At 41.2% G+C, this 25,085-nt stretch overlaps 1 protein-coding gene across 1 annotated transcript in view; it reads right to left on the bottom strand.

Moving 5' to 3' along the window:
• HOMER1 (homer scaffold protein 1) overlaps window positions 1–25,085 on the bottom strand; it is a 74,252-nt gene that overhangs the window by 23,820 nt on the left and 25,347 nt on the right. The window contains exons 2-5 of the mRNA XM_035099533.3: window positions 23,872–24,028; window positions 19,181–19,312; window positions 16,497–16,589; window positions 7,173–7,315 (exon numbers count right to left, since the gene is read on the bottom strand). Coding sequence (XP_034955424.1) covers window positions 7,173–7,315; window positions 16,497–16,589; window positions 19,181–19,312; window positions 23,872–24,028 — 525 coding nt within the window. The remainder of the gene's footprint in view (window positions 1–7,172; window positions 7,316–16,496; window positions 16,590–19,180; window positions 19,313–23,871; window positions 24,029–25,085) is intronic.

Consider the following 25,085-nt stretch of genomic DNA (forward strand, 5'->3'; position numbering starts at 1 on the left):
TTTGTTGACAAATTTATTTATTTAAAATATTTACACACCACTATCCTTCAAAATATTCTCAAAGCAGTTTGCACGATCAAGTTGAATTCATTTTCTAGTTTACTGTTATTTCCTCATAAAAGGTCGTATAAACTGCCACAAAAAACACAAATGCATCCAAGGGCAGGGGTAAAGAACTCCATACCCTCCAACATTTCTCCAATGAAAATAAGGACATCTTAAGAAAAAGGGGACATTCCGGGATCAAATCAGATAAAAACTGGGATGGCTTCTGGAAAATAGGGACACTTAGAGGGTCTGGAACTACCGTACTTCCCATATTTGTGAAGGAAAAATATAGAACTCAAGAGAAAACCACATGATTGGTGTCTTGTGCAACCCATAGTGCCGTTATTGGCATATTTTCTTTTTGCCATAAATGAAGCCTCTTCAACTTGAATTATTCTAAAAAACAGGGTGGGGAAATTCCCTTTGGCTCTTGAGACACTCTCTAGGTTGTATCCTCTCTCTCCAAGCCACATGCCTCAGCAGCCTTACTTCACACCCTTGTGTGTTTTGCCTTGAGAGGGTATATCCTTGAGTTCTGATAATCACGCTTGTTTTCATGGAAGCAGAATAGAGAGGGGTATAGATAGAAATTTGCCTACTGTACATGCTCAGCATTTACATTCGCTACTATGAGCACTTTTACTTCTGGCCCTCCTCATCATTGACATGTAGCCCCCAGCAGGTTGCACAGAAGGGAGCACAGCCCTCTGGCCGAAAAAGATCCCCCTGTTCTAAAACTTCAGAGTTTGCCTTGCTGTTCCAGTACATAGCAGCAATGCCCTCTGTAAGGACTCTCCTGAACAATGCAGAAAGGGCTGTGTGGGGATGCAAGTTAAAACTTTCCTTCTGTAAACTTGCTTAACATAGTTTTGGTTCCAAGCCCAATTTTGGGAAATTCTGCTTTCCTCGAGCTGCTCAACTCCTCCCCCCCCCTCCCCCCTGATCCACCCAGTTTTGTTCAGGAGGGAATTGCCAGTTCTACAAAGAACATTTAATAAAAGCAGAATGCTTTTCGGAAGGGGGCAGATTGCTGCAAATGAAAAGGGGAGGGAAACTTTCCTTCTGCGAACTTCCTTGAATTAATTTCTCTTAAGATCCAAATGCTGTAAATGTTTGTTATATTCATGAGATGATTGAGATAAATGTATGATGAAAACCATTTAAGATTTAAATTACAGTGGATTCAATAAACAGAAGAACTTCTGCTTTAAATCGCAATCCTATACTCATTTACATGGGAGTAAGCCTCATTAAGCATAATGGGACTTACTTCCAAGGAAACATGCACAGGCTTCTACTGTTAGGCTACGTAACTACCGTATATGCAAGCCTGAACTGGAGGAGAACTCTGAAAATGAAATATTACACTACAGTAGTACCTCGGGTTACGAACACGATCCGTTCCGGGTCGCAGTTCGTAACCCGAAAAGGTCGCAAACCGAGCGCCATTTCTGCGCATGCGCAAAGCGTGATTTTCACACTTTGCGCATGCGCAAAGTGTGCGCACCGCTTATGAGCATGCGCAGAACGCGCGCACGCCGAAAACACTTCCGGGTTTGCGGAGTTCGTAACCCAAACTGTTCGCAATCTGAGCGGTTCGTAAACAGAGGTACGACTGTACTTTGTAAATTTGAGCCATTGAAGACTATGTATTAAAATACATAAACTATCTGTTATTAGACTTTTCCTGTGCTACTTTCAATTAAAACATATTTACACTGCATTATGGTTTTTAGGAATGTTGGTCAGCAACATGTTTATTAAACATGTTTATTATTGTTGTTTTTAAACTCTATCCCCTGAATGTAGAGTTCCAAAATGATGTGTGCTTTTTGTCTGCTGACGTGTAGATATATCACTGGTTTAATAATAGAAACCTGCCTTCTACAATGTCAGATGATACAGTGCATGTGGCTCACTACAGGGTTTCAGGCCAAGAGCCTTTTCCAGCCATACCTGGAGATGCCAGAGATTGAATTTGGGTTCTTCTGCATGACAAGCATGTGCTTTATCATTGAATTTTTGTATTTATTTGTAAATAAAATACTCCAGCAATTTTTACCCTGACTTTTATATTGTTTTTACTTATCATTTGTGGCTAGGCACCACTGCTTTTAATTAGTTTGCTTGCTGCTAGAAAGGACCTTCCTCTATATAGTACCCATAACATACGAATCAGCAGAAATATTTCCTGAAAACTAGCACTGCAATATCTGTGCTCATTTCCCCTCTGGCAAGAGAGCTACCCTTGGGGTGTCTGGCCAGATCCCAATAAGGGTTGACCACACTTTATACAGAAGTACTTTTGCTTCGTGGGTATGAAGCAAAGGAAGAAAACAATCTTGTTCAGAATTTTAATTCTGATAATTTCCTGAATAATTTACTTTAGAACAAAAGGCAGAATGTACAAGGATGACAACACTCATACCAGACCAGCTGGAGTTTTGAGTGCTTTTTTTCTGCAATGCATTACACTTCTATTTAATATAAGGCCTAGTTTGCTGTTATTTATATAAGAAAATGAATTGACCTAACAAAAGGATTTTGGTTGTGGTGATGGTGAAACTTCTGGCATCAACTGATGACGCCTTAATGTATTTGCAAACATTCTAAGAACTGAGAATGGGAATAGGAACCATGGAATGCACAGATGCAAGGTCCTTTGAGAGAAGTTGGTGAATTGCAGGAGCAGTTTCACAGAGTTAAAACTGTTCATGTGCACATTTGCCTCTCTTCGTATAGAGCAGGGGTGGCCAACTCCCAAGAGATTGCGATCTACTCACAGAATTAAAAACTGACAGTGATCTACCGCCTTTTGGGGGGTTCAGGTCAAAGTTGTTGAGCTTGTTTTAGGAAGGAGGAAAGCCCCGTTTTTGTGAGCTAAAGACAAAGTTGTTGAGCTTTTTTTTAGGGAGGAAGAGGAACAGCCACTCAGATCAGTATACTCCGTCTTCCATTCTGCAGATCGTGGAGGGTGGGCCAAGGGGGTGGGACAGGATTCTAATTTAACACCAGAAAGGGACCCAGCGATCAACCGCGATCTACCAAAACCTCCCAGGGATCTAACAGTAGATCACGATAGACCTGTTGGACATCCCTGGTATAGAGAAAAGACTCATTCATAGTCTAAGCCAGGCATCCCCAAACTTCGGCCCTCCAGATGTTTTGGACTACAATTCCCATCATCCCTGACCACTGGTCCTGTTAGCTAGGGATCATGGGAGTTGTAGGCCAAAACATCTGGAGGGCTGCAGTTTGGGGATGCCTGGTCTAAGCTGTATATTGGTGGTCAAGAATGAAACAAGAGTGTTGTACAACAAAGGATGCTGAGCATGAGCCAAAGTAGCTGATGGAAGAAGGAGCAATAAGCAAAACAAGGGTTTGAAGCAACTGTAAGTGGTGCAAGAACAGAACTTGGGGTAAAGGAGGAACCAAGGATGGAAAGGACTTATAGAAAAATTAATACTGGGCTAGGGTTGCTACATTTTTGCTTGCAGTGCCATTATATTGTTATAATCTTCTACCCTGGGACCTTATGGTGAAGGACAGGTAAAAAGCCAATTTATCTTTACCATTTATTGATGTGATTTAAAGCAAGGATAAACTACGCACACAGGAAGGTTGTGCAAATCGAAGATGATGTTTGGATTCAAATTTAAGGTATTTAAAGAATATAGTAAAGCCTTTAATTAAAAAAAAACTTTTTGCTAAACAGTAGAGTTATAAATGCCTCAGTACAAGCATAATACATATTTAAAAAATGCAAGCCAGTCTTCAAAAGGTAAATTTCTATAGTCATTCTTTAATCATAACCCATAGGAGGAAAACAGGGTCTTAACAAAATTGTTACAGTAATGGATATACATGCAGCATTATCAAATGGTTTGCTATACAGAGAATAAAAATTAAAAGAAATCCATGATCTAAAATAATCTCTTCACTATGACAATAAATCAGGTTTGTTTGTGGGGTTTGTTTTTTTTTTGCCAAAACTTTGAACAGAAAAAACAATTACTTAGGTAGGCAAGCAATAACATCAGTATAAATCTATTTCTGTTAGTCCTACAATGTATTCTCTAAACACACTATATATTAAAATGTTCCAATAAGAAGATATATGACACAGTTTATGATACTGAAAAGATACTTAAGAACATCTTCAAGTCCGTGTCGACAAGAAATTTTAACAGGACATCCGAAATATCTGAGAAGCTGCCTCCAACCTACTTTATTAAACAACATTCCACTTGTTTTCAAGCAGTGTTCTGGTTTTCTTGTAAAATGAACATTTAAAGGTTGATTTTAGAAGCATCCAAAATTGGATTCAAATTTATAAATGTGGCTAGCTTTCCAGCAGCGCCCCCCCCCAACTTTCACAATAATAAGTAAATTATGCACATGCAAAAACTTAAAAGATCTAGGATGGCTATTTTCCCCGCACATGGTCTCCTTTGAAAAATATCCAAAAACCCAATTAATACATTGTTTTTGCCAAAGTTTTCATATCGGGGAAAGAGCTCTATTGAAAATTTCACCTTTTTGTTCTTAAAAAGTGGGCAGCAGATACAACAGCAAGTATAAATCTTCAGCATTTAAGATCCATAGAACAGGGCATGCAATTCCCACTCAGTTATGTGTTCCTATCAGCACGATTACCACAACAGTCCATTTTCAGAAGTCAGTCTGAGATTCTTCCCCCACCCTCACATTCACTCATACACCTGCACACCCCTAACTTACAGAATAGAAACCAAAGTATTTGTGAACACAATTTATTTTTAATCTTCAATGAAACATACCTTTCTGATAAAAAAAAGTCCTAGGAGTTTCTAAAAGTCTACAAACTCTCTCCATCAAGAAGAGCCCATAACAAAGCAGTTGTCTATAAAAATCTACACTGAACTACAACATATACCAGCATGTTGACAGTCACCTCTGCATATTAAATCGTAACTTGCTGGTGAAATCTTGCTGTAAATAACTTAAGAAGAGACTGTTCACATGAGATTCAGGCAATAAATACCGTATTCTTTTGTTTAAGCAGAAGGTTCAGTACTGGAAGACCAATTCAAAATTTTGAAGCTCAATAGCACAATACTGTAAAAGATTCTCTCTCAAAGTGTGTATACATATTGTAGAAATGTACATAGATCAGATTTAAACCTCTGCTGCTAATGATACAGTTTAAACTGTAGTACAATTACCGGTACTTATTTTCAGGAAAATAATAATATTATCTGCTGTTAGTCTGAGTGACAGTTTTTAAATTGTTATTAAAAACAGGCACAATTTACCACAATATAAATAGGAATTGGTCATTTTGCAATAATCAAGATATGTTACCAAAGTCACTTCAACATAGTTCAAGTTATTTAGCGCAACTCATGGTCATATATTTTGATGGCTAGAGTAGTAAATGTGTCTGGACAAATTTGGTACAGTTTCACCTTAACCATAATCTGGATCCCAATATCCAGAACCCATATCTGCACATACTATTCTCATCACTGGGATGCAAACTCAAATTAATCAGCTGTTTGAGATGGGGATGAAGAGATTGTACTTTGGTCTTCTTCCCCCTTCACACAAGTGATTGGGACTATCTAAACCAGGCATCCCCAAACTGCGGCCATCCAGGTGTTTTGGCCTACAACTCCCATGATCCCTAGCTAAGAGGACCAGTGGTCAGGGATTATGGGAATTGTAGTCCAAAACATCTGGAGGGCTGAAGTTTGGGGGTGCCTGATCTAAACTAATCTTAGAATGCTAATGTTTCTTCCAATGGGAAACAGGTTCTCTAATTGGAAACTACAGCAGCTCAAAATAATTCAAACACTCTGCTTCAACTTAATGTGCTTTAGTGCAATATATAAAAATTACATTAGAAAAGTTAAAGTTCAGCCCTTCTAGATGCGAAAAGATGGTTCACTATATAATAAATGTCAAACACCTGCCTGCACATCTTCATGTGAAATATCACAATTCTGATTTCATCAATGTTTTAATCATCAGGCTGAAGGTATTATATAATGTCATTTTTTCCCATAAAACATACTTGTTTTGGATATTAGCATTTCCTCTGACATTCAAGACCTGCTTAAGTGCCATTTTTAAGTGCAAAAGAGAATAATACCACGTAGCTCAATAATTTGAATTCTCATTGCCCGCAAAATACACACACTAGACGAATAATTCTTGAAGCAGTATAAAATATTCTTGTACTGTACACTAGAAAGTTAAAGGTTGCAGCATAGCGTGATCACTCATCCTATATATTAATAGCAAACTCAATTCTCCTAGTGTGGATCCTTATGTAGCCGTAATAGCACCATCCACACACAAGAGGGAGGAACCTGCCAGCTGGGAGGAACCCATAGGGCTGCAGAAGTACAAGCAATCTTTAAAGCCACTTCCCCCCAAATAGCCCAGCATGCTCAGTAGGCCTGGAATGCTGACCAACAATGAGAGTGGGGGGCGGAGAGGAAAACAGGGGATAGGAGGTAAGAAGTTAAGAATCATAGAGAGTTGGAAGAGACCACAAGGGCCATCCAGTCCAACCCCCCTGCCAAGCAGGAAACATCATCAAAGCAATCCTGGAATGGCTGACTGGCACCCTGGACAGAAGCACTCCACACTGCAACATTTTGTTGCAGCTTCTACTTTTTCTTCTTCTTCTTCTTTTAATCTGCATTTAGACCAAAATATTAAAGTCTCAGAGGCATCTGTATTGTGCTTCCCAGACAAAAAAATATTGAAGTTGAAAAGCAGCCATTCTATTCCATTTTCTTTCCTTAATTTTAAGAAAAGGGTAAGACTAACATACATAGGTGGGCTATGCACACAGGAGGGCGAAACATGTGCACCGGTGAAGTGAAGCTTCTTGTTTTTGCTGCAGTGGTTTCCCTCCTGAAGAGACAAGGTTCTTTTTAAACTGAACAGTAGCCCCTTAGTAATAGTGTGGCTCCTTCACTGCACCCTCTGCCCACATGCCTCTTTGGACACAGATCCACACTGCAAGCATTAAGTCTTTTAAAATTTTAAATTAAACAAATGGAGAAAGAGGCCATCTTAACAATAAAGTGCACATGTATTACTTAATAAGGATGTGTGAATGAAATCTGTACCTATGCGCAAATGGTAATGCATTCTGGGTTGGTTCAGCCCTTGGTTCTGAGTTTTGCGTCACTTCTGGGGTTGTTCTTTCATCATCTGTTCCATTAATACTCTCAGGTGTAAGAGGAGATTGAATATCACCTCCTGCAGATTCCTTTAAAAAAGAAAATTATGGTTATACACTGAGTTATGCAATAATGTACTTCCAATAAGAGACAAACATCCAAGTACTAGAGTTGAATTTTATACCTATTACACACTTAGCATATATAAGGGTGGGGTGGGGTGGCAGCAATGTTTTCCTCCACCATTTGAAAGAAAAACAAACAAATTAATTGGTGATCTTTACTTCCATAGGGAACTGGCCTAGAATGCCCATTAAGACCATTTAGTTTTATGTGGTAGAGTACTGGCTTCTGTTACAAAATAAATGTCACATCTCACCATAAGAGATCAGATATATGCCCATGTTTCTCTCTTTACTAGTAATCAGGATGCCTTGGGCCACATGCATACCAAATTACAGCTTTCTGGTTGATTTGGAGTACTTTAACAATTTTGGGTTAAACTTCAGACCCTTCGCTTTGAAGGAGGGAGGGACAATTTTCAGTTTTCTCTAGTTAAGCAGGGTGTCTAGGATAATGTGTGCTCCAAATTTCAATTTCGGGAGTGGCATGGTAGTACTCCAAATATTATGGATACGGTAATGTTTCCACTTTGGGGACTCTGGATCCCATTTTCTGACTTTTCTAGTAGTTAAAGACATATACACCACATTTAAGTTCCATCTTGTATGGAATTAACTAACAAATGCAAAAGAACCTATAGTAGTTTGTATATCCCATTGACTAAAACACAGTTGTTATTACATTTGCTGTATTTAAGATGTTCCTCGTTATATAACAGATATCCATTTAAATCAGTCTTTGTGTACCAATATGAAATGGGAGTTTTACACAACAGCTTAAAAACATGTGTACTAAAATCCAGAGCAAATGAATACAAAATTGTCCCGTACATTTACATAAATGACTCAAGTTCTATATGTCAGGTTGTCATAGGAATTTTTAAAAACCCAAGATAGATCAAATATTTATTGTCACATATTAATAAAAATCACATTCACTGGAAAATTCTTTACCACCTGGTTGGAGCATACAGCTTTTTAAAGATGCCTTATCACCTAAGGCTAGGTCTGAATCAAATGGAAATTTCCCCCTTCTCTCTTCTTCCACACCCACCCACATCTCTGTGTGCTTGAGAATCCATATGATAGTCAGGGAACTTACAACACCTCATGAATTAATAGATTACTGCAATGCATTATATGTAGGGCTACCTTTATTTTTTTTAATATATATATATATATATATATATATATATATATATATATATAAAGGTTTTTTAAAAACAATTAAAAAACATTTGAAAAAATACAAAACAGAATAAACATACAAAACACAAAAAATACAACAATACAAAAAATACAAAAGATACAAAAAAATGTAAAAACAAAAAATCAAACTTGTAACCCTTGTTACTAATCTATTGACTTCCTCATTTCTCCTCCTTCTGCGATTCTTTACATATCATCAGTAGTAAACTCTAAATCTTATATACTTCTAGTTGTTACTTAATATTACCTTATTTCTCTATCTTTTACATCTTAACCTTTTATATTCTCTCCAAATCTTTCTTCTTAATTAATTTATCATCAATTTCTAACAATACTTATTTTACACCATAGTATTATCTACAACCTCTATTTATCTCCCTCACTTCCACTAATTCTAATCTATTATATGCTTATTCTTTAAATAGGTTTTAAATTTCTTCCAGTCTTCTTCCACTTCTTGTAGGGCTACCTTTAAAGACAGTTCAGAAACTATGGTTGATGCAGAACTCAGCAACCAGATTGTTGGCTGATGCAAGATGGTTTGAGTATATAAAGCCAATTCTGGTAAATTTTCAATTAGCTTTCAGACCCATTTCTAAGCTTTAGACCTTTAAAGCTTTATGGGGCTCAAGACTGCAATACTTCAAGGACCACCTACCCCTACACGAACCAACGCAGACCCTACATTCATCACCTAAGGTCCTTCTCTGTGGAATAGGGGAAGTACAGAGGGTGGCAACATGAGGAAGGGACTTTTCAGTGGTGGCTCCCTGCTTATGGAATGCTCTTCTCAGGGAGACATGTCTGGTGCCATGACTAGCTACTTTTAGGCACTAAGCAGAAACATTTCTTTTCAGCCAGGCTTTTTGGCCTTCAACCTGGAGTGCTTTAAATATTGTGGCCTCCTTTAGTGGATGGGATGTGTTAGACCGTATTTTTTATATATGAATGTTTTAAGGGTTTTCTTGTATTGGTTTTATTTTTTGTATTATATTGTAAGTCACTTTCAGTTTACTTTTTGTAAAAAAATAACACAATATTTCTGTTAGTAACTGAAATTTATTTAGGGATTAGAAGCACAGAATGAATCGTGCAATGCTGTCAGCAAAGGTGATTGTGCGATTGTGATTCTTCTTCATGTTGGTATTTAACGTTAATTACCTAAAACAGTCTTCACCAGTTACCGTACATGTAAACAGAAAAAACTCATGAATTAGGAAACAATAAAGTTGCCATATTTCAAAAAGTAAAAACCAGGGCACCCCAAAAATAATAATACAAAAAGCACCACCTTTCAGAAATTCCCCCCGAACATCAATTGTGCCTTTGAAATCCCAGTAAGGTCTGGAATAATCCGGACGTATGGCAGCCCTGGGAAACAATACAATTCAAACTGCATACTGCCAATTTTCTTATGTTCCCTGTTTCACTATCATCCATTCACAGGAATAAATATATGAGTCCTGGGTCCTGTATGAGGGAAAACTCAAGACACTCACTGCCATTTAAAGCAATGTGATTCAGGCTGACTGGTCAAGGAAGTTTACACAGTGTCCTGGATATTGCATGAACCTAACCCTTTGGGCCAAGCTAAAGCTAAAGCTAAAGGTACCTCTGACCATTAGGTCCAGTCGTGGACGACTCTGGGGTTGCGGCGCTCATCTCGCTTTACTGGCCGAGGGAGCCGACGTTTGTCCGCAGACAGTTTTTCCAGGTCATGTGGCCAGCATGACTAAACGCATGACTAAGCCACTTCTGGTGAACCAGAGCAGCGCACGGAAACACCGTTTACCTTCCTGCCAGAGCGGTACCTATTTATCTACTTGCACTTTGACATGCTTTTGAACTGCTCTGTGGGCCAAGCTACTCTGTGACAAAAGGGTGACCAGTTTCTACATTCCAATTGTAGGAGTGTGGCGGGGAGGGGCAAATGATTACTGCTATACAATCATTTAAGTATCAGAACATATTGCTATTAGTATTTTTAAAAAGTATTTAAGGCATGCACTAGGTTCACATTTTCAATATTTTATTTTGTAACTATAACAACCGAAGTGTTCCCTAAGTAAAACCAAATAGCAGTTCCTTATTTTCAAGAAACTCCAGACAAAGCAACATGAAATTCTGCATTTTAACAGAAAGTTGCCTGATTTCTAAAAGGCTATATTTTGTATTTCAGAGCATATTGAACACCTGAGGTGCTTACAAGGAAGATAAGAAAACTGACAGGGGCAATGATATTATAATATTCATTGGATATACTTAAAAGCTTTCCTCTAAGCTTTTCAACAACTATTCTTAAAGCTGCAGTGCCAGAAGACTTATAGGTAATAAAGGTATGGGGTTGCACAGACAAATAAAAAAACATAACTGACCATTTCTACCAGCTATTTAAATTAATGTACCAGTAAATAATAAATAAATAAAGATTAAAATATAAATACCAAATGCCACTCATGAAAGCCTTGTTGATACTTGCAAGTCAATTACTACATAAGGAAAAGAGTTAGAGGAGATATAGTCCACATGCAACACTGCTCCTGGTTTTCCAACATATTTATAACATCTTCCTTCTAACTGAAGAATTTTCATATTGAATTTTTTATCCGATGGAAGCTTCCACAGAGCAGTAACATGCATTTCGCACCACACATAAACATTACTTTTTTCTCATTGTTGAGGGTAAGCTTTGTGCTAGCTCAAGAACTCTATGTTCTTGAGCTAGTACGTAACACCAAACTACAGCTATAGTTTCAAGTGACTTCACCTCAGCCAGGAAAATTATGCATATACTGTATAAGTGTCTTGGCAATTGTCTTTCCTAAACGTTACCTGCTAGGACTCCCTGCTAGAATCTCAGTTTGGGCAGGGGAGGACAGAGAGAGACTCCAGAATACCGTGTTTCCCCTTTTTTAATACGTAGTCAGAAAGTAAGCCATGGCAGGGTTTTTAACCATTTGAGAGCTATAAGACATACCCCGAAAATAAGCCATACTTCCGCACCAGCTAGCAGGACCCAGCATGCCGGCCGCGACAGAAGGAGGAAGCCTGCCGGGTCGGGTCAGTGCCCGGAAGCGGCGGTGGCTGCTTTAGTGCCAATAAAGCGTGCAGCAGTGCCGCACGGAGCACCAGCCAGAAGGACCCAGCTCCTGCAATGCCGGCCGCGGCAGGAGGAGGAAGCCTGCGGGGTTGGGTCGGTGCCCGGAAGCGGTGGCGGCTGCAGCGCTGACAAAGCGTGAAGCAGCGCCGCACGGAGCACCAAGGGCACGAGCGGCAGGAGGAAAGAGAGAGAGGCTCGTTACTTGCGGAACTTTAAGAGAAGCAGCCAGAACCGATCTCCACATTCCGAGCCTCCCTTTTGCGCGTGCGGGCAGGTTAAAGCCCCGATCAGTTCACTCCCCACTTCTTCCTCGCCATCCCTCCCTTTCACGCGTTGCCTTGACCCCGCAGCCCCCCTCCCTGGCCATCTTCCCCTAAGTGCAGCGCTGCTTCGTGAGCGCTGCAGCCGCACGCTCTCTGTGTGTGCGCGCGTCTCTTTCTTTCTCTCCCTGTGCGTCCGTCTCTCTCTCTCTGTGTGTGTGTGTGCGCGCGTCTCTCTCTCTCTCCCCCGTGCGTCTCTCTCTCTCTGTGTTTGTGTGCGTCTCTTTCTTTCTCTCCCCGTGCATCCGTCTCTGTGTGTGTGCGCGCGCGTCTCTTTCTTTCTCTCCCTGTGCGTCCGTCTCTGTGTGTGTGTGCGCGCGTCTCTTTCTCTCTCTCCCCCGTGCGTCTCTCTCTCTCTGTGTGCGCGCGTCTCTTTCTTTCTCTCCCCGTGCATCCGTCTCTGTGTGTGTGTGCGCGCGTCTCTTTCTCTCTCTCCCCCGTGCGTCTCTCTCTGTGTGTGTGTGTGCGCGCGCGTCTCTTTCTTTCTCTCCCTGTGCGTCCGTCTCTCTGTGTGTGTGCGCGCGCGTCTCTTTCTCTCTCTCCCCCGTGCGTCTCTCTCTCTCTGTGTGCGCGCGTCTCTTTCTTTCTCTCCCTGTGCGTCCGTCTCTCTCTCTGCGTGTGTGTGCGCGCGTGCGTCTCTCTCTCTCTCCCCCGTGCGTCTCTCTGTGTGTGTGTTTGTGCGCGTCTCTTTCTTTCTCTCCCCGTGCGTCCGTCTCTCTCTGTGTGTGTGTGCGCGCGTCTCTTTCTCTCTCTCCCCCGTGCGTCTCTCTCTGTGTGTGTGTGTGTGTGTGTGTGTGCGCACGCGCGTCTCCCCCCCCCCACAGAGAAAAGGTTCCGCTTCGGCTCGCCATTCAGCCGCGCGCGCGCCAGGGGCATGGGCCCAAGCCTCGTCCCCCTCGCGCTTCCCTCACAAGCATCTCGGAGCGGGACGGGTCACGGCCTCCCTCCTCATTCCTCGGCCGGCGTGAGAGAGCCCGGGGAGCAGCCTCTATACCTCCACGCGCACACACACCCGGCCGCCTCCAAAGCCATGGAAGCAGGAGGAGAAGCACCAGAAGCTGCTGAGGGAGATGAGCAGCCTCCCGCCCAACCGCAAGTGCTTCGACTGTAACCAACGCGGTCCTACCTACACCGACATGACGGTGGGCAGCTTCGTGTGTACCTCCTGCTCCGGCATCCTACAAGGTTTAAATCCACCTCACAAAGTCCCCCCCCTGTGTGCACATCTGTCTCTGAGGCAGGTGGCCATCCAGCCTCTGCTTAAAAGCCTCCATAGAAGGAAAGCCCTTGACTCAGGATGGGTAGGAGGGGAAAGGGAAAAAATAGAAGAGGCAGAAAATGGAAAAGACCATAACAGAGTGGCAGAGCACCCTGTGCTCTGTATGCAGAAGGATCCCAGGTTTAACCCCCAGGTACCCCCAAGTTTGAAATCCTGGAGAGCTGCTGCCAGCCTGGTTGACAGTAAAACCTGGATAGCACAGTAGGCTAGAGTGTGGTGTTTATAATGTGCGCGGAAGAGAGCACCGAGTGTCCTGAGCCAGTGGGACCCAGTTGTACCAGCACTTTAAAAAAAAAAAGACACCCCCTGAAAATAAGCCACCGTGTGTTTTTTTGAGGAAAAAAAGTTATAAGACGGTGTCTTAAAAAAGGGGAAACACGGTACACACAGGAGGATATTAGAGTTTATACATATTGCACTGAGGCCAAAGTGCCCAAGGATGTTAGCAGCTAATTAAGCACCTCAAGGCCCCCAAAACACAAACATGTCCTAGGGGGAATTGTCTGTAATGCAAGGTAGAAGCAGTTATCCTATGGAATATCTAGCATGTACTCTTGCAGGGTATTATCATTTGATTTCCATTATTATTCATGAACTTGTGAAATAGAAATATTTTGCTGTAACAGTTTTAGTAGAAACATGTGCTCAGTAGGAAAACCTGTGCAGTTCTGTCATTGGTATCTAATATCTTACACTAAACATATTGCATCCCGGCTGCATACACACTGCAATGGAAATTGATGTATGCCATGTGTGCATGTTTTTCATGTCATCCCACACAAAGTTGTCCTCATTCAAATGGCAGCCCACAAGTTCCCCCCATTTAATTCAGTTTTTCTCCATCCATGGATAATGTGGTAAGAAAAATATCAAAGCTGTGGACACACTGAAGCATATTGTGTAGGTGGCTTGGTTTTTTTAACTTCTGTGGTGATGTTTTCCCATCTGTCACCACACCCTCTACTTCCTTTGGTGCAGCATACACATTTTTAAAATTATTTTTTAATCCATTGTTTTGTTCAAGTCTGTTTTGTGAAAGTCTGTGTAAGGGTGACTCCCTACAGGGAGCCAGCCCCCACCATCCTAACGTCCACCTCGCCAAGCACAGGGAGCGGCAGTGGGTCTGAAGCAGCCAGGGGGGAGGGGAAAGACTCGGAGGGAGAGAGAAGCGTGTGGAACGATGGGGAAACTCAGAGGAGGGGGGATGAGCCCTGCCACCGCCTTGACAGGGGGGAGGCTGAGAGGGCCTCGCTCCTTCCAGCGCAAGAGTTAAGGAGAGCACTGCAACGCAGGTCAAGGGGGAGGCGTTTTGGGGTGCCCCGACTACTTTGCTGGCGTAAGAACAGACGTACGCCATTGCCGGATTCTGATTCAGAATGACAGATCATGTTTTAAGCTGTCTCTGCAATGTAAATACTTTGCACAATAAAAGTATTTAAAGACAAACTGGACTCAAGCGGGGTTACTCTAGTGTAGCCACGACGACCCTCTGAAAGTCTGGTATATTGGAAAGCTTGTATCTCTCTCTCTCTCTTTTTATGGCCACAGGTAAATGAACGCATGTGTGTATGCCCCAAAATGGACCCCAGGTTTCTGGAACTCAGGAAGGTAGGCAGGTACTAACTGAGGGGAGTAAACCACAACACTACAGGCGGCTACATTCCATCAATAACTGCCACCAGTTTGGACTGGAAAAACTGATTGAGAAAAACTGAAAAAGTTCAATGGAAAGCAGTCATTTTTGGAGAAATATGCTCAAAAGCAAAGTGAGAAACTGTCACTAGCTGTTGTGTGAGACAAAGCAAGGACATACGGTAGTATCTTTAGTACTTCCTTGCTTTTGCTTGCCTGCTTGGCAGCCATGCACAGCCTAGGCAGATAGGATCAAGTCCTAGTCTTCCTTGCAGGTGTCCCTGTGCCACCTTACTTCTCTCAGGATTCCCTGCCCTAGTCTAACCCTGGCAAGCTTTTTGAGGAAAGAAATAGCTATTGAGGGCAAGAAATAACAATTTGAGGCCAGGAGTGCCTAAGCCGCCTTTTTCCATCTTCCACAGCACACCTCTCCTCAGCATCATAGCTGCCAAGTTATCCCTTTTTTAAAGGGATTTTCCCTTATGCTGAATAGGCTTCCTCGCGAGAAAAGGGAAAACTTGGCAGCTATGCTCAGCATCCCCCACCAAACACCCACTTTGCTTAGATTTGCCCTCCTCTATTACCCTCTCTGCCCTTTTCCATAGCTCCTCAGTTGCCCTAGATTGGAGATAAGAATGCAACTGCACACTGCAGCCAGTTGCCAGTCTAGGAAATAATCCTGCTGTCCTTCCCCTGGTCCCTACAGTTTCTTACAGTATTCTAGAAAAGTTGCTATCTGAATCCTGAATAGGAGTACTTCTGCTAGAGGCAATGATGCATAGCAGGATTTTGTTGCAGGTCTCATTTGGCGCAGCATGAAAGTTAAAACCCAAGCTTAGGTATTTGCGATTAGGTTAACAGGGGCATGGAATCATCTTCTTACGAAGGGTCATTGATTGACCCATGGGGAAAAACATTGCATGCATGTCTTCTATGATGAGTGAAGCCAGAGCCAAAAGTGGGCTGAACTTGCAATACTGAAGGGCTGCATGCAAGCTCGCTCTGCCATCCCAACCTTAAAGGTAAAGGTTGGACCCCTGACTATTAGGTCCAGTCGCAGACGACTCTGGGGTTGCGGCGCTCATCTCACTTTATTGGCCGAGGGAGCTGGCTCCGGGTCATGTGGCCAGCATGACTAAGCCACTTCTGGCGAACCAGAGCAGCGCACGGAAACGCTGTTTACCTTCCCACTGGAGCGGTACCTATTTATCTACTTGCACTTTGACATGCTTTTGAACTGCTAGGTTGGCAGGAGCAGGGACTGAACAACGGGAGCTCACCCCATTGCGGGGATTCAAACCACCGACCTTCTGATCAGCAAGCCCTAGGCTCTGTGGTTTAACCCACAGCGCCACCCACATCCCTTCCAACCTTAAGACTATATAAATTACTGCTACTTGGGCTGCATACACACCCCCACAGAATCTATTACAGAGCATTCTTCAACATAACTATTGTCAAACTAGGTAGAGGACTGTGAAACAGTTTGCATGCAACTAAGCACCTGTGCTTCCCAACCCCCAAAGTAAAATGGATTAATGAAGCCCATCTGCAAAGAAGTTAGCAGCATTCAGAATCCAATCTGAACAGAGACCAGAACAAACGCACCTGTGAGGGTGTACTTGTTAATTCCATCTTTTCTTGGGATTTTTCCTTAGCTAGTCGTGCAGCTTCTTTAAATTCCTGAAATTTTTCTGCAAACTAAAGGCAAAGATTATATAATTATACACTGTATATAACATAGTGTTGCTAAGCAGAACATATTCTATATAATAAATTCGGCTAGAGAAAAATATTTTCTTTCCAATAATAACAGGGGTTTATAGAGAATCTGAAAAGACCCATTTTTGAAATATCATGTTCTAGTGCTGGTGGTCACAAAGAATCTGTCTTCTGTTTGTCATTCTATCTGCAAAATGCAATGTGGCTCAGCTATTCAGATTGCCATCTCTCAAGAATGTCCTAACCCATACTCTTCAAAAACTGTCATCTAGTCTGTAGCCCAGCCAGGTGGGTGGGGTATAAATAATAAATTATTATAACTATGATTATTATCATCATTGGTTCTCACACGTAAGTCACACTCTGAGCTGGCGAGCATATACAGTGGTACCTCTACTTACGAATTTAATGCATTCCGAACGCACATTCGTAAGTCGAAAAAAATTGTAAGTCCAATCCCATAGGAATGCATTAGGAGAAAAAATTCGCAAGTAGAAGCAACCCTATCTAAAAATTCGTAAGTAGAAAAAATCTAAACCGCATCCAAGATGGCGGATGGAGCTCCATTCAAAAGTAGAAACATTCGTAAGTAGAGTTATTCATAAGCAGAGGTACCACTGTAGAAGGTCAGATTCCCAAGGGCCAGTGGGGAAAGTTGAGAGGAAAGAGGACAAGCTTTCCTTTATCTTCTTTAATTCTTTGTTGCATATAAACCTCTGGCTTACTTGACCATTTTATCACCAAGAATTGTCCCCACATGTGTGCAGGCATCTATATTTGAAAAATAATCCTTTTGTAATTTGCCAAGAAGCCATTTTTGTTCCCAATCTAACTGGCTTACACTTGCTTTTACATTTGTTTAATTTTCACTACTCAAGCACCTGTCTGGTTCCACAAAACTATCTGTTTCAGCAATTTTGACAAGCAGGCAGCACAACCATTTCCAAATTCAATGCTTTCTTCAGATACCATGCACAAAGCCAGATGTACCCCACTACATACTTCTCTGTAGAACAGCTGCATGCTGTAACAATTCAAAAGAATGTGCAAGAAGTCAATGTTCCCTGGGCTACATCTGTTCAAATACTCTGCTCCATTTATAAGATACTCCTAAAAACCTACTTTCCCCACACAGAAACTAATAGCTCTATGAATAGATCATAGCTTAGTGGTAGGGAACATGCTTTGCATCTAGAAGGTTTTGGATACAATCCCTTGGCATCTTTAGTTGAAATGGTCAGGTAACGGGAGATGAGAAAGGCTTGAGGCCCTGGAGAGTCACAGGCAGTCAGAGCACACTATATTGAACTAGATGGCAAACAATATGATCTAGTATAAATGCAGCTCCCTGTATTCCTAGAGCTCAATCTACACTGTAGCACTATTGGGGTTAAACCCTGACTTATTAAGTGCCCACTGCCAAATCTCTCTTGCACCAAAGACAGCTCTGTTACCATGGCCATTGTAGGTTCTCAGCTGGAAGGGGGAGTGTGAACTGTGGGACTGGGCAAATGCTCACTAGAATAGTCAAGGACGGTTTTAAGAGGGTGTCCTCCATTGAGATCCCATGCCACTTTAAAAGTGAATATAAACCCATTGAACAATATTATTTGGAGAGCTGAGGAAGACAAGATTATATGGACAGCTGAGGAAGACAATATCAGTGCTCTGATTATGTAGCTCACTATTGCCTCTTCTCCAGCTTGGGTCTTTGCTTCATGCCTCACCATCATAAAATGAAAGCAAGCCAACCAAAGCAGAAATCAGAAGAAAACCTAAATGAATTATGGTCTTCAGTGCCACTGGTTTGGTCAATTCAAGGAAACCACTCATTGGCCTATGTAACTTGTACTGACTCCAACCCAACACATAAGGTTCACCTTCTCCATCAGGTTATATAACTAAGACTGGATGAGAGCACAGGGAGAAGTGCTGCTAAGTCCAATGCTGAACAAAGTTTAAGAACTTTGAATGTTGAATGGGTTTTGGTCATTTGGCAAAGAACATGATGGCACTCACCCCATTCCATGTACAGAAACTAACCAGAATGGCAATTGTATCTTAGTTTGACTGTAGTGATAGGTCAAGCATCTTCCACTGCCCACGAGGGCAGCAAGCTCATTTATGGGGTTCAGGGCAGGCCCATGCAGCTCCAATGTCTTGCTGCTACTTCCTGCACCACCCAGCACTTGCTACCTAAGGCAGCTGCCTCACTCTCCCTAACAAGAAGCCCAGGCTTCTTGTTAGGCAGGGTTCTGCAAATTCATGATTGATGGCTTTAGTAGTTTTAGTAACTTTTTATAGGTTAAAAAAATCTATTTCAGTCTTTGGAATAGTAAAATATCAAAAGAGCAAAAGATTGAATTTGAGAATTAATGTTTATATGGCATTATTCTTCCCAAACCTGCAATTATTTTGCTTTTGCTGGTATGAATTGAAGGAATATAGTGGCAACTTATGGTTTCCTTGGTGAGTCTTCCACCAGGGCAGGGGTAGGGAGGCATCTTTGCAAACACACACTAGACAACATTTCAAGATCATGCTGAGATATTACCTTCCCTTTTACTTACTTTTGAGAGATGGTGTTCAGAGGAAAATCCCAAGCCATAAACAGTATTTGCTCTGCTATCTGCCCACTGACCAAACTTCTGTGATGTTTTAGTGAATGTCATGTTGGGAGTGATGGTGCTGTTTATTATTGCCTGCAAAAAAGAAAAGAAGTTATGAAATAACGAAGTAAAGCAGTATACTCATAAAGCTTCCCTTAACGTCATGGGCCAGGAATCAGCTTCACATGTTAAACAGCAACATGAAGGGGGAGAAGGTGGAATTTTGTTAGTGACTAACAGATCAGTGTAGATCCAGCTATGGATTCCAGTTCCCGCTTAAAGAGTTTTATTGACCTTCTTCTTGCTCTCAGCTTGCCCTCTGTCACAGAGTAATTGCAAGGATAAAAGGAGGGCAGAATGGAAGACTCAAAATTTGAGGTCCAGTCCCTCAGGTTTTTTGCTGTGCATGCTGCACTTTTTCTGTTGTTCTCCTAGCCTTTAATTAAAATTTAATTAAAAAACAGGGACACCTTCAGCCACAGCCCTGCCCACCCCTTTGTAAAATGGGTGTAATGACAGAATCTCCCCCCCCATAGAATTAACAGAGATAAATATGGGGGGGGGTATGTTGAAAAGCTATGCAACCATTCCCCAGAAGAGTTTTTTTTCAGAGATAGGCTACCAGCAGCAACTGAAAGAGGCAGAGCAAGCTACCTTTTTTTCTACCCAAACTCCCCCTGAACTTGCTATCCTGGGGATATTCTCTTAGGAAGCTTTTCTCATTACAGATATTTGCTGACAGGTCTCTAGCCTTACTCCAGGTTATTGCTAGTTAGACTTGGAAGCAGCTAGATCTGCAGTGGACACATCACTCTATTCCCTTACAAGTCCCTAAATAGCCAGAGACTTTGGAAAAAACCAAAGCCTGTACCTCTGAAGCAGGTAAATGTTTATATCCAGATGGCATTCAGAAAACCAGAATATGGAAAATGTTAAAAATTTAGAACGGCACAATCAAGTGCACTCTTTTTATTTACAATGAAGATTGCAATCAATTCCAAGTACAGTTTTTAGAAAGAGCACTAATTAGTAAGCCATTGTGTCACCCTTAAAAATCATGATTAAGGCTTTTATGGAAGGTTGAGACCAATCCTCTTGAAAGAGTCTTACTACAAAGATTCAAATGAAGGTCACTCTCTATTAGCCTGTTGTATGATAGCATCACTACACTAAAAATGTTGGAGATATTGAAGTAATAGAATTACAAACCCATCAGGTTTGACAGATAGCACCTCCTTAAAATTAGAAAGCTAGCACAGGATTGGCAGGAACACATCTGGTGCAGCACAATCATTTCATGTCTACTCTACTCAGAAGTAATTTCCATTAAATTCAACAAGGCTTGCTCCCAGTTAATTGGGCACAAGATTATAGCCTTTTTAAAAAAACAAAAAACAAAAAAACCTGCTGAGGTGGCAGAAACAGTCATCAGAAAAGATTCAGAGAGCATGTTATTGCTTAATTCACATGGTGAGATTTGCTATTAGCAGCCTTCCTGAAAAAGCTTACTGGGGTTATCATTGTTTTAAGAGACTGAACAGGCAATCAGGAGTGTTGTGCTTCCCTTCTGCAATTGCTGTAACATCAATAGCACCATGTGCAACTGTGTGTAGAAAGGGAGGAGTTTGTATTGGAAGGTTTGTTTCTTCTGCCTGTATGCACCAAAAAGGCATTGTTAAAAGGGGCTTTGAAACATGTTGCATTCGTTTTAAAAATGACTAGATAGAGAGTAGGAGTTAAAGTGTACATTCCACAGAAAAGCTGTAATTCAGTTTTCTAAAACACAGTTTTCCTTTCAATTTAAAGCAAATACAGGAAAACACCAAATTTGCTCAAAGTTTGTGGGACTGAGTGAGGGTCGCTTAACTGTCTCATCACAAAGCAGCCACTATCCCCAAAGGGAGAAAAAGTTACAGCACCTCCCCCCTCTGCTGGGCTAATAGCAGCTTTGGGTAGTAAGATCAGGATAGAGTTAAATAGTCCCACATCTTCAACTTTGAGCTCTCCTACAGTTGCTTTGAAATGCTGTGTGATTCGATCCATAGATCTTATGCATCACATGTAGTTCTGTAATGTGCTCTTGTATGTGACCCTTTGGATGCAACTGTTGAGCAAAAGTCAAGAACAAGATAGCAATAAAACTCCACATTTAATTTATTTCAGAAACCTAGTTTAACAAAACCTAATTACAGGTAGGTAGCCGTGTTGGTCTGATGTAGTCAAAACAAAATAAAAAAAATTCCTTCCAGCAGCACCTTAGAGACCAACTAAGTTTGTCATACGGTAGGTATGAGCTTTCGTGTGCATGCACACTTCTTCAGATACACTGAAGCAGAAGTCCCCAGATGCTTATATATACCGTAGTCATATAGCTAATTAAGCAAGTCTGTGCCATAAACTCTATTCTGTGATTTTCAGGTTTTTCAAAAAATGTAGCTTGTATGCTATCTATGCACTTTGTTCTAGTAAACTACAGCTCAGAAACTGGAGAAGGTTCATTTTAAAGCAATAATTAGCTCTGAATTTAGATCAGGGCCATGGGAAGTTTGACACCTATAGTCAGATCAGTTCCTGAATCCAAAGGTCATCTTCCCTGGGATTAGAAATCGAGACTTACCACAGCAGCTTGAAATCTGCCACTCAGCAAAACTGGAGAAAGAAATACTCATTCAAACCTCAGTAACTTTAAATTGCGCCTCATTCCAAGGAATAGGTTTTCAAAAGATACAAATGACACTGAAGCTACTGAAATCCTAATTAAAATGCCCAGGTCAAAGGTTCATATTTTTGCATTGATGGCAGCTGCCTTTCATCCAGATGAGGAGTTGGTACCATATAGTTGTCGAAAAATGAAGGAATACTTTAGCTTTCTACATTTAAATCATCCAGTTGGTGGTGCTAGATAATTGTGCAAACTGAATCCTTACATGAAACACTGCATATTTATTCTGGTGTCTGCAAGTGTCTACTACAGCATGAATGAAATTGAATGGCAGTGGAAATATTATCAGAGGTTTACTTTGTACCTTACCAACAGGATAAAGGTGAAGGTAAAGGGACCCCTGACCATTAGGTCCAGTCGTGACCGACACTGGGGTTGCGGCACTCATCTCGCATTATTGGCCGAGGGAGCTGGCATACAGCTTCCAGGTCATGTGGCCAGCATGACAAAACCGCTTCTGGCGAACCAGAGCACCACACGGAAATGCCATTTACCTTCCCGCTTGGAGCGGTACCTATTTATCTACTTGCACTTTGACGTGCTTTCGAACTTCTAGGCTGGCAGGAGCTGGGACCAAGCAACGGGAGCTCACCCCGTCGCAGGGATTCGAACCACTGACCTTCTGATCAGCAAGCCCTAGGCTCTGTGGTTTAACCCACAGCGCCACCTGCGTCCCTACCAACAGGATACAATAGAAAAATTACATGATCTTTTATTGTTTGAAATATATCATACAGCATCCATATCTGCTTTGCATATTGGCATCAATTAGTTTTCTTAATGAATTAGCAGACTGATTTACTCCAAGAATACAAACTGCTCATAATACTGGAGGCAAGGCAGCTGGATTTTCTAAGTGACTGATCATGAAATCAGCACATCTTTAGACACCCCAGCCCCAATAATTATAGGACAATTTGCAAAATGCCATTTTTTTAAAAGAAAAAAAACTTTTCCCACCACAGAGCAAACAATGCAGATGCTTTAATAGTATTCTATTGTCTCTCCTGCTATCAAAATTTAGATTGTGAACTCCTTTGAAGCAGGGAACTCCATTTTTCTTTTGCTTATGTTACACCATGAACTTGGGTGACATAATCTATATTTTCTGTACAAGTATGCAGGAAGTTGGCCTTTTCCTTGAAGGTTTCTTTTTTTTTCTCTAGTCAGGAAGGACGAGTTTTGAGTAATGTAATCTAAACACATTGATGAACCAACTTACCTAAGATACAGTATATTTGAACCATGTCAGGATTTTAAAGAAGATTCAGAGAGAGGGGGGAAATGCCAGTTGGAGTAATCAAGCGGTTGGTTTCCAAATGGTAATTTAGACTTGAAATCTTCACATCCAATATTATCATCATATCTATCTATCTATCTATCTATCTATCTAATCTATCTATCTATCTATCATCTAACATATATCCTGCCCTTTCTCCCAGTGGAGCCCAGGGTAGCAATCAAATTTTAGTAAATGGATCAATTGTTGAGCAGATTGATTAAATGCAAACATTAGAACATTCCTCAATATGCAGTGTTATGTTTAGTATAGATGTTTTGACATTCTGGCACACAGGCAAAATAAGACTAGATTTTCTGGTGGAAAATGGATTTCTACATTAATATTAATAAAAAATAAAACTACTCAACATAATATCTGCCATATTTCTTAGGACTAAAGATATATACTCCAAGCAGAATGCCTTTTAGCCTCCTTCCTCCTTTACAGTGAATTGAGAGACAGAAAAGTCAAAGGAAACAAGCAGTCCCATAACATCTCCTACAGGTTTCTCAACGAACTTCAAATGTATTATATTGTATGTTAAGTTCCAAGAGTGGTGCTCTCATTTTGCATCACTTTTCAGCAATGTTAAAGGGGGGCATATTAAATGTAGAAGTTTACCTGAGTTTAAACTGTCAGATAGCTTACCTTTGAGCCATCCAAGCTGATTATCCTATAGACATTTCTTGTGCTGTCATAGAAGTAGGACACAGTAACAGCATGCTTGCTGGTGGGAACCCAGTTCTTCTTCGTGTTAGGGTCAATCTGGAAGACATGAGCTCGGGTGCTGTAGATGGGTTGCTCCCTGAAGGGCAAAAAGTAAAAGTGATGAATCTGATTTGGACGCAATATGGTTGTACACAAGTCATTTGGATATTCCATCCATTGGCCCCTATGAACTTCACTTTGCATGAGTAGCGTACTTGGCCCCCACAGGCTTGAGTGTCTATATCTGTGAAGCACATGAAAAGTACTCACAGGGAAGGGAAGCAAAAGTCTTTTAAAATAAATTGAGTGGCCAGCTGTACAGTCAGATAAAGGAGGCATATCTAAATATAGAGGCACTACTGATACACCACCTCCCCCTCCCTCATTCTCCATCTGTCAACCTCTTTAACACTAACTGTCAATAATAGAAGTGTAATTTTCTTCCATTGAGCGAAACCTAGTGAGAGGACTTTTCTCATCCTTTTCTTAATAGCCTAGAAGCTCTAGATATCATGAGCTATGACTTACTGAAAAGTATTTGTTGCTTTCCTGTCAAATGCTTCACATGGTAGATCACAGCTACTGCCTCTTTTAGCATGCTTCACATGGTAGCTCACAACTACTGCCTCTTTATCTCACAATCTAATATTATAGCTGTTGAGGCATGTATAAAATATATGCTTATGTCTGCCTAGAGAGAAAAAAGTACAGAATCTCAGCTGTCCATTAACACCAATTAATTCATTAATTCAATAATAGTGTTGATGTGATCAGGAATCTAGTACTTAGTAGTTTGCTTCTCTCCAAACAAGTCATGATGCTAAGCTAAGGTTTGTCCTTGGCTTCCCAAACTTGGCTTGTTTGGACAGAAACAATGCACTAGTTTGGACATCAAAGTAAGTCAAGGCTTGTTGCTTGCACTTGAGGAGAATCTGCACAACAGGAGCAATTTGAAAGTGATAGCAGAGAATCATTTGTAGTATTGAATAGTTAAGCAATGAAATATCAAATTAAGTGTCTTATATGTGATTTAATCCCTTAGATCAAATCTGTAAGTCACAAATCTGTAAGTCACAAAACTCATTGGATAGCCTAAGGCAAGTGTAGAATGTCCACCAGCCAACTTCATAGGATTGTGTGTAAATAAACGACTT

This window comes from Zootoca vivipara, chromosome 10 (assembly GCF_965207765.1).
Source record: "Zootoca vivipara chromosome 10, rZooViv2.hap1.1, whole genome shotgun sequence".
Classification (NCBI taxonomy): Eukaryota; Metazoa; Chordata; class Lepidosauria; order Squamata; family Lacertidae; genus Zootoca; species Zootoca vivipara.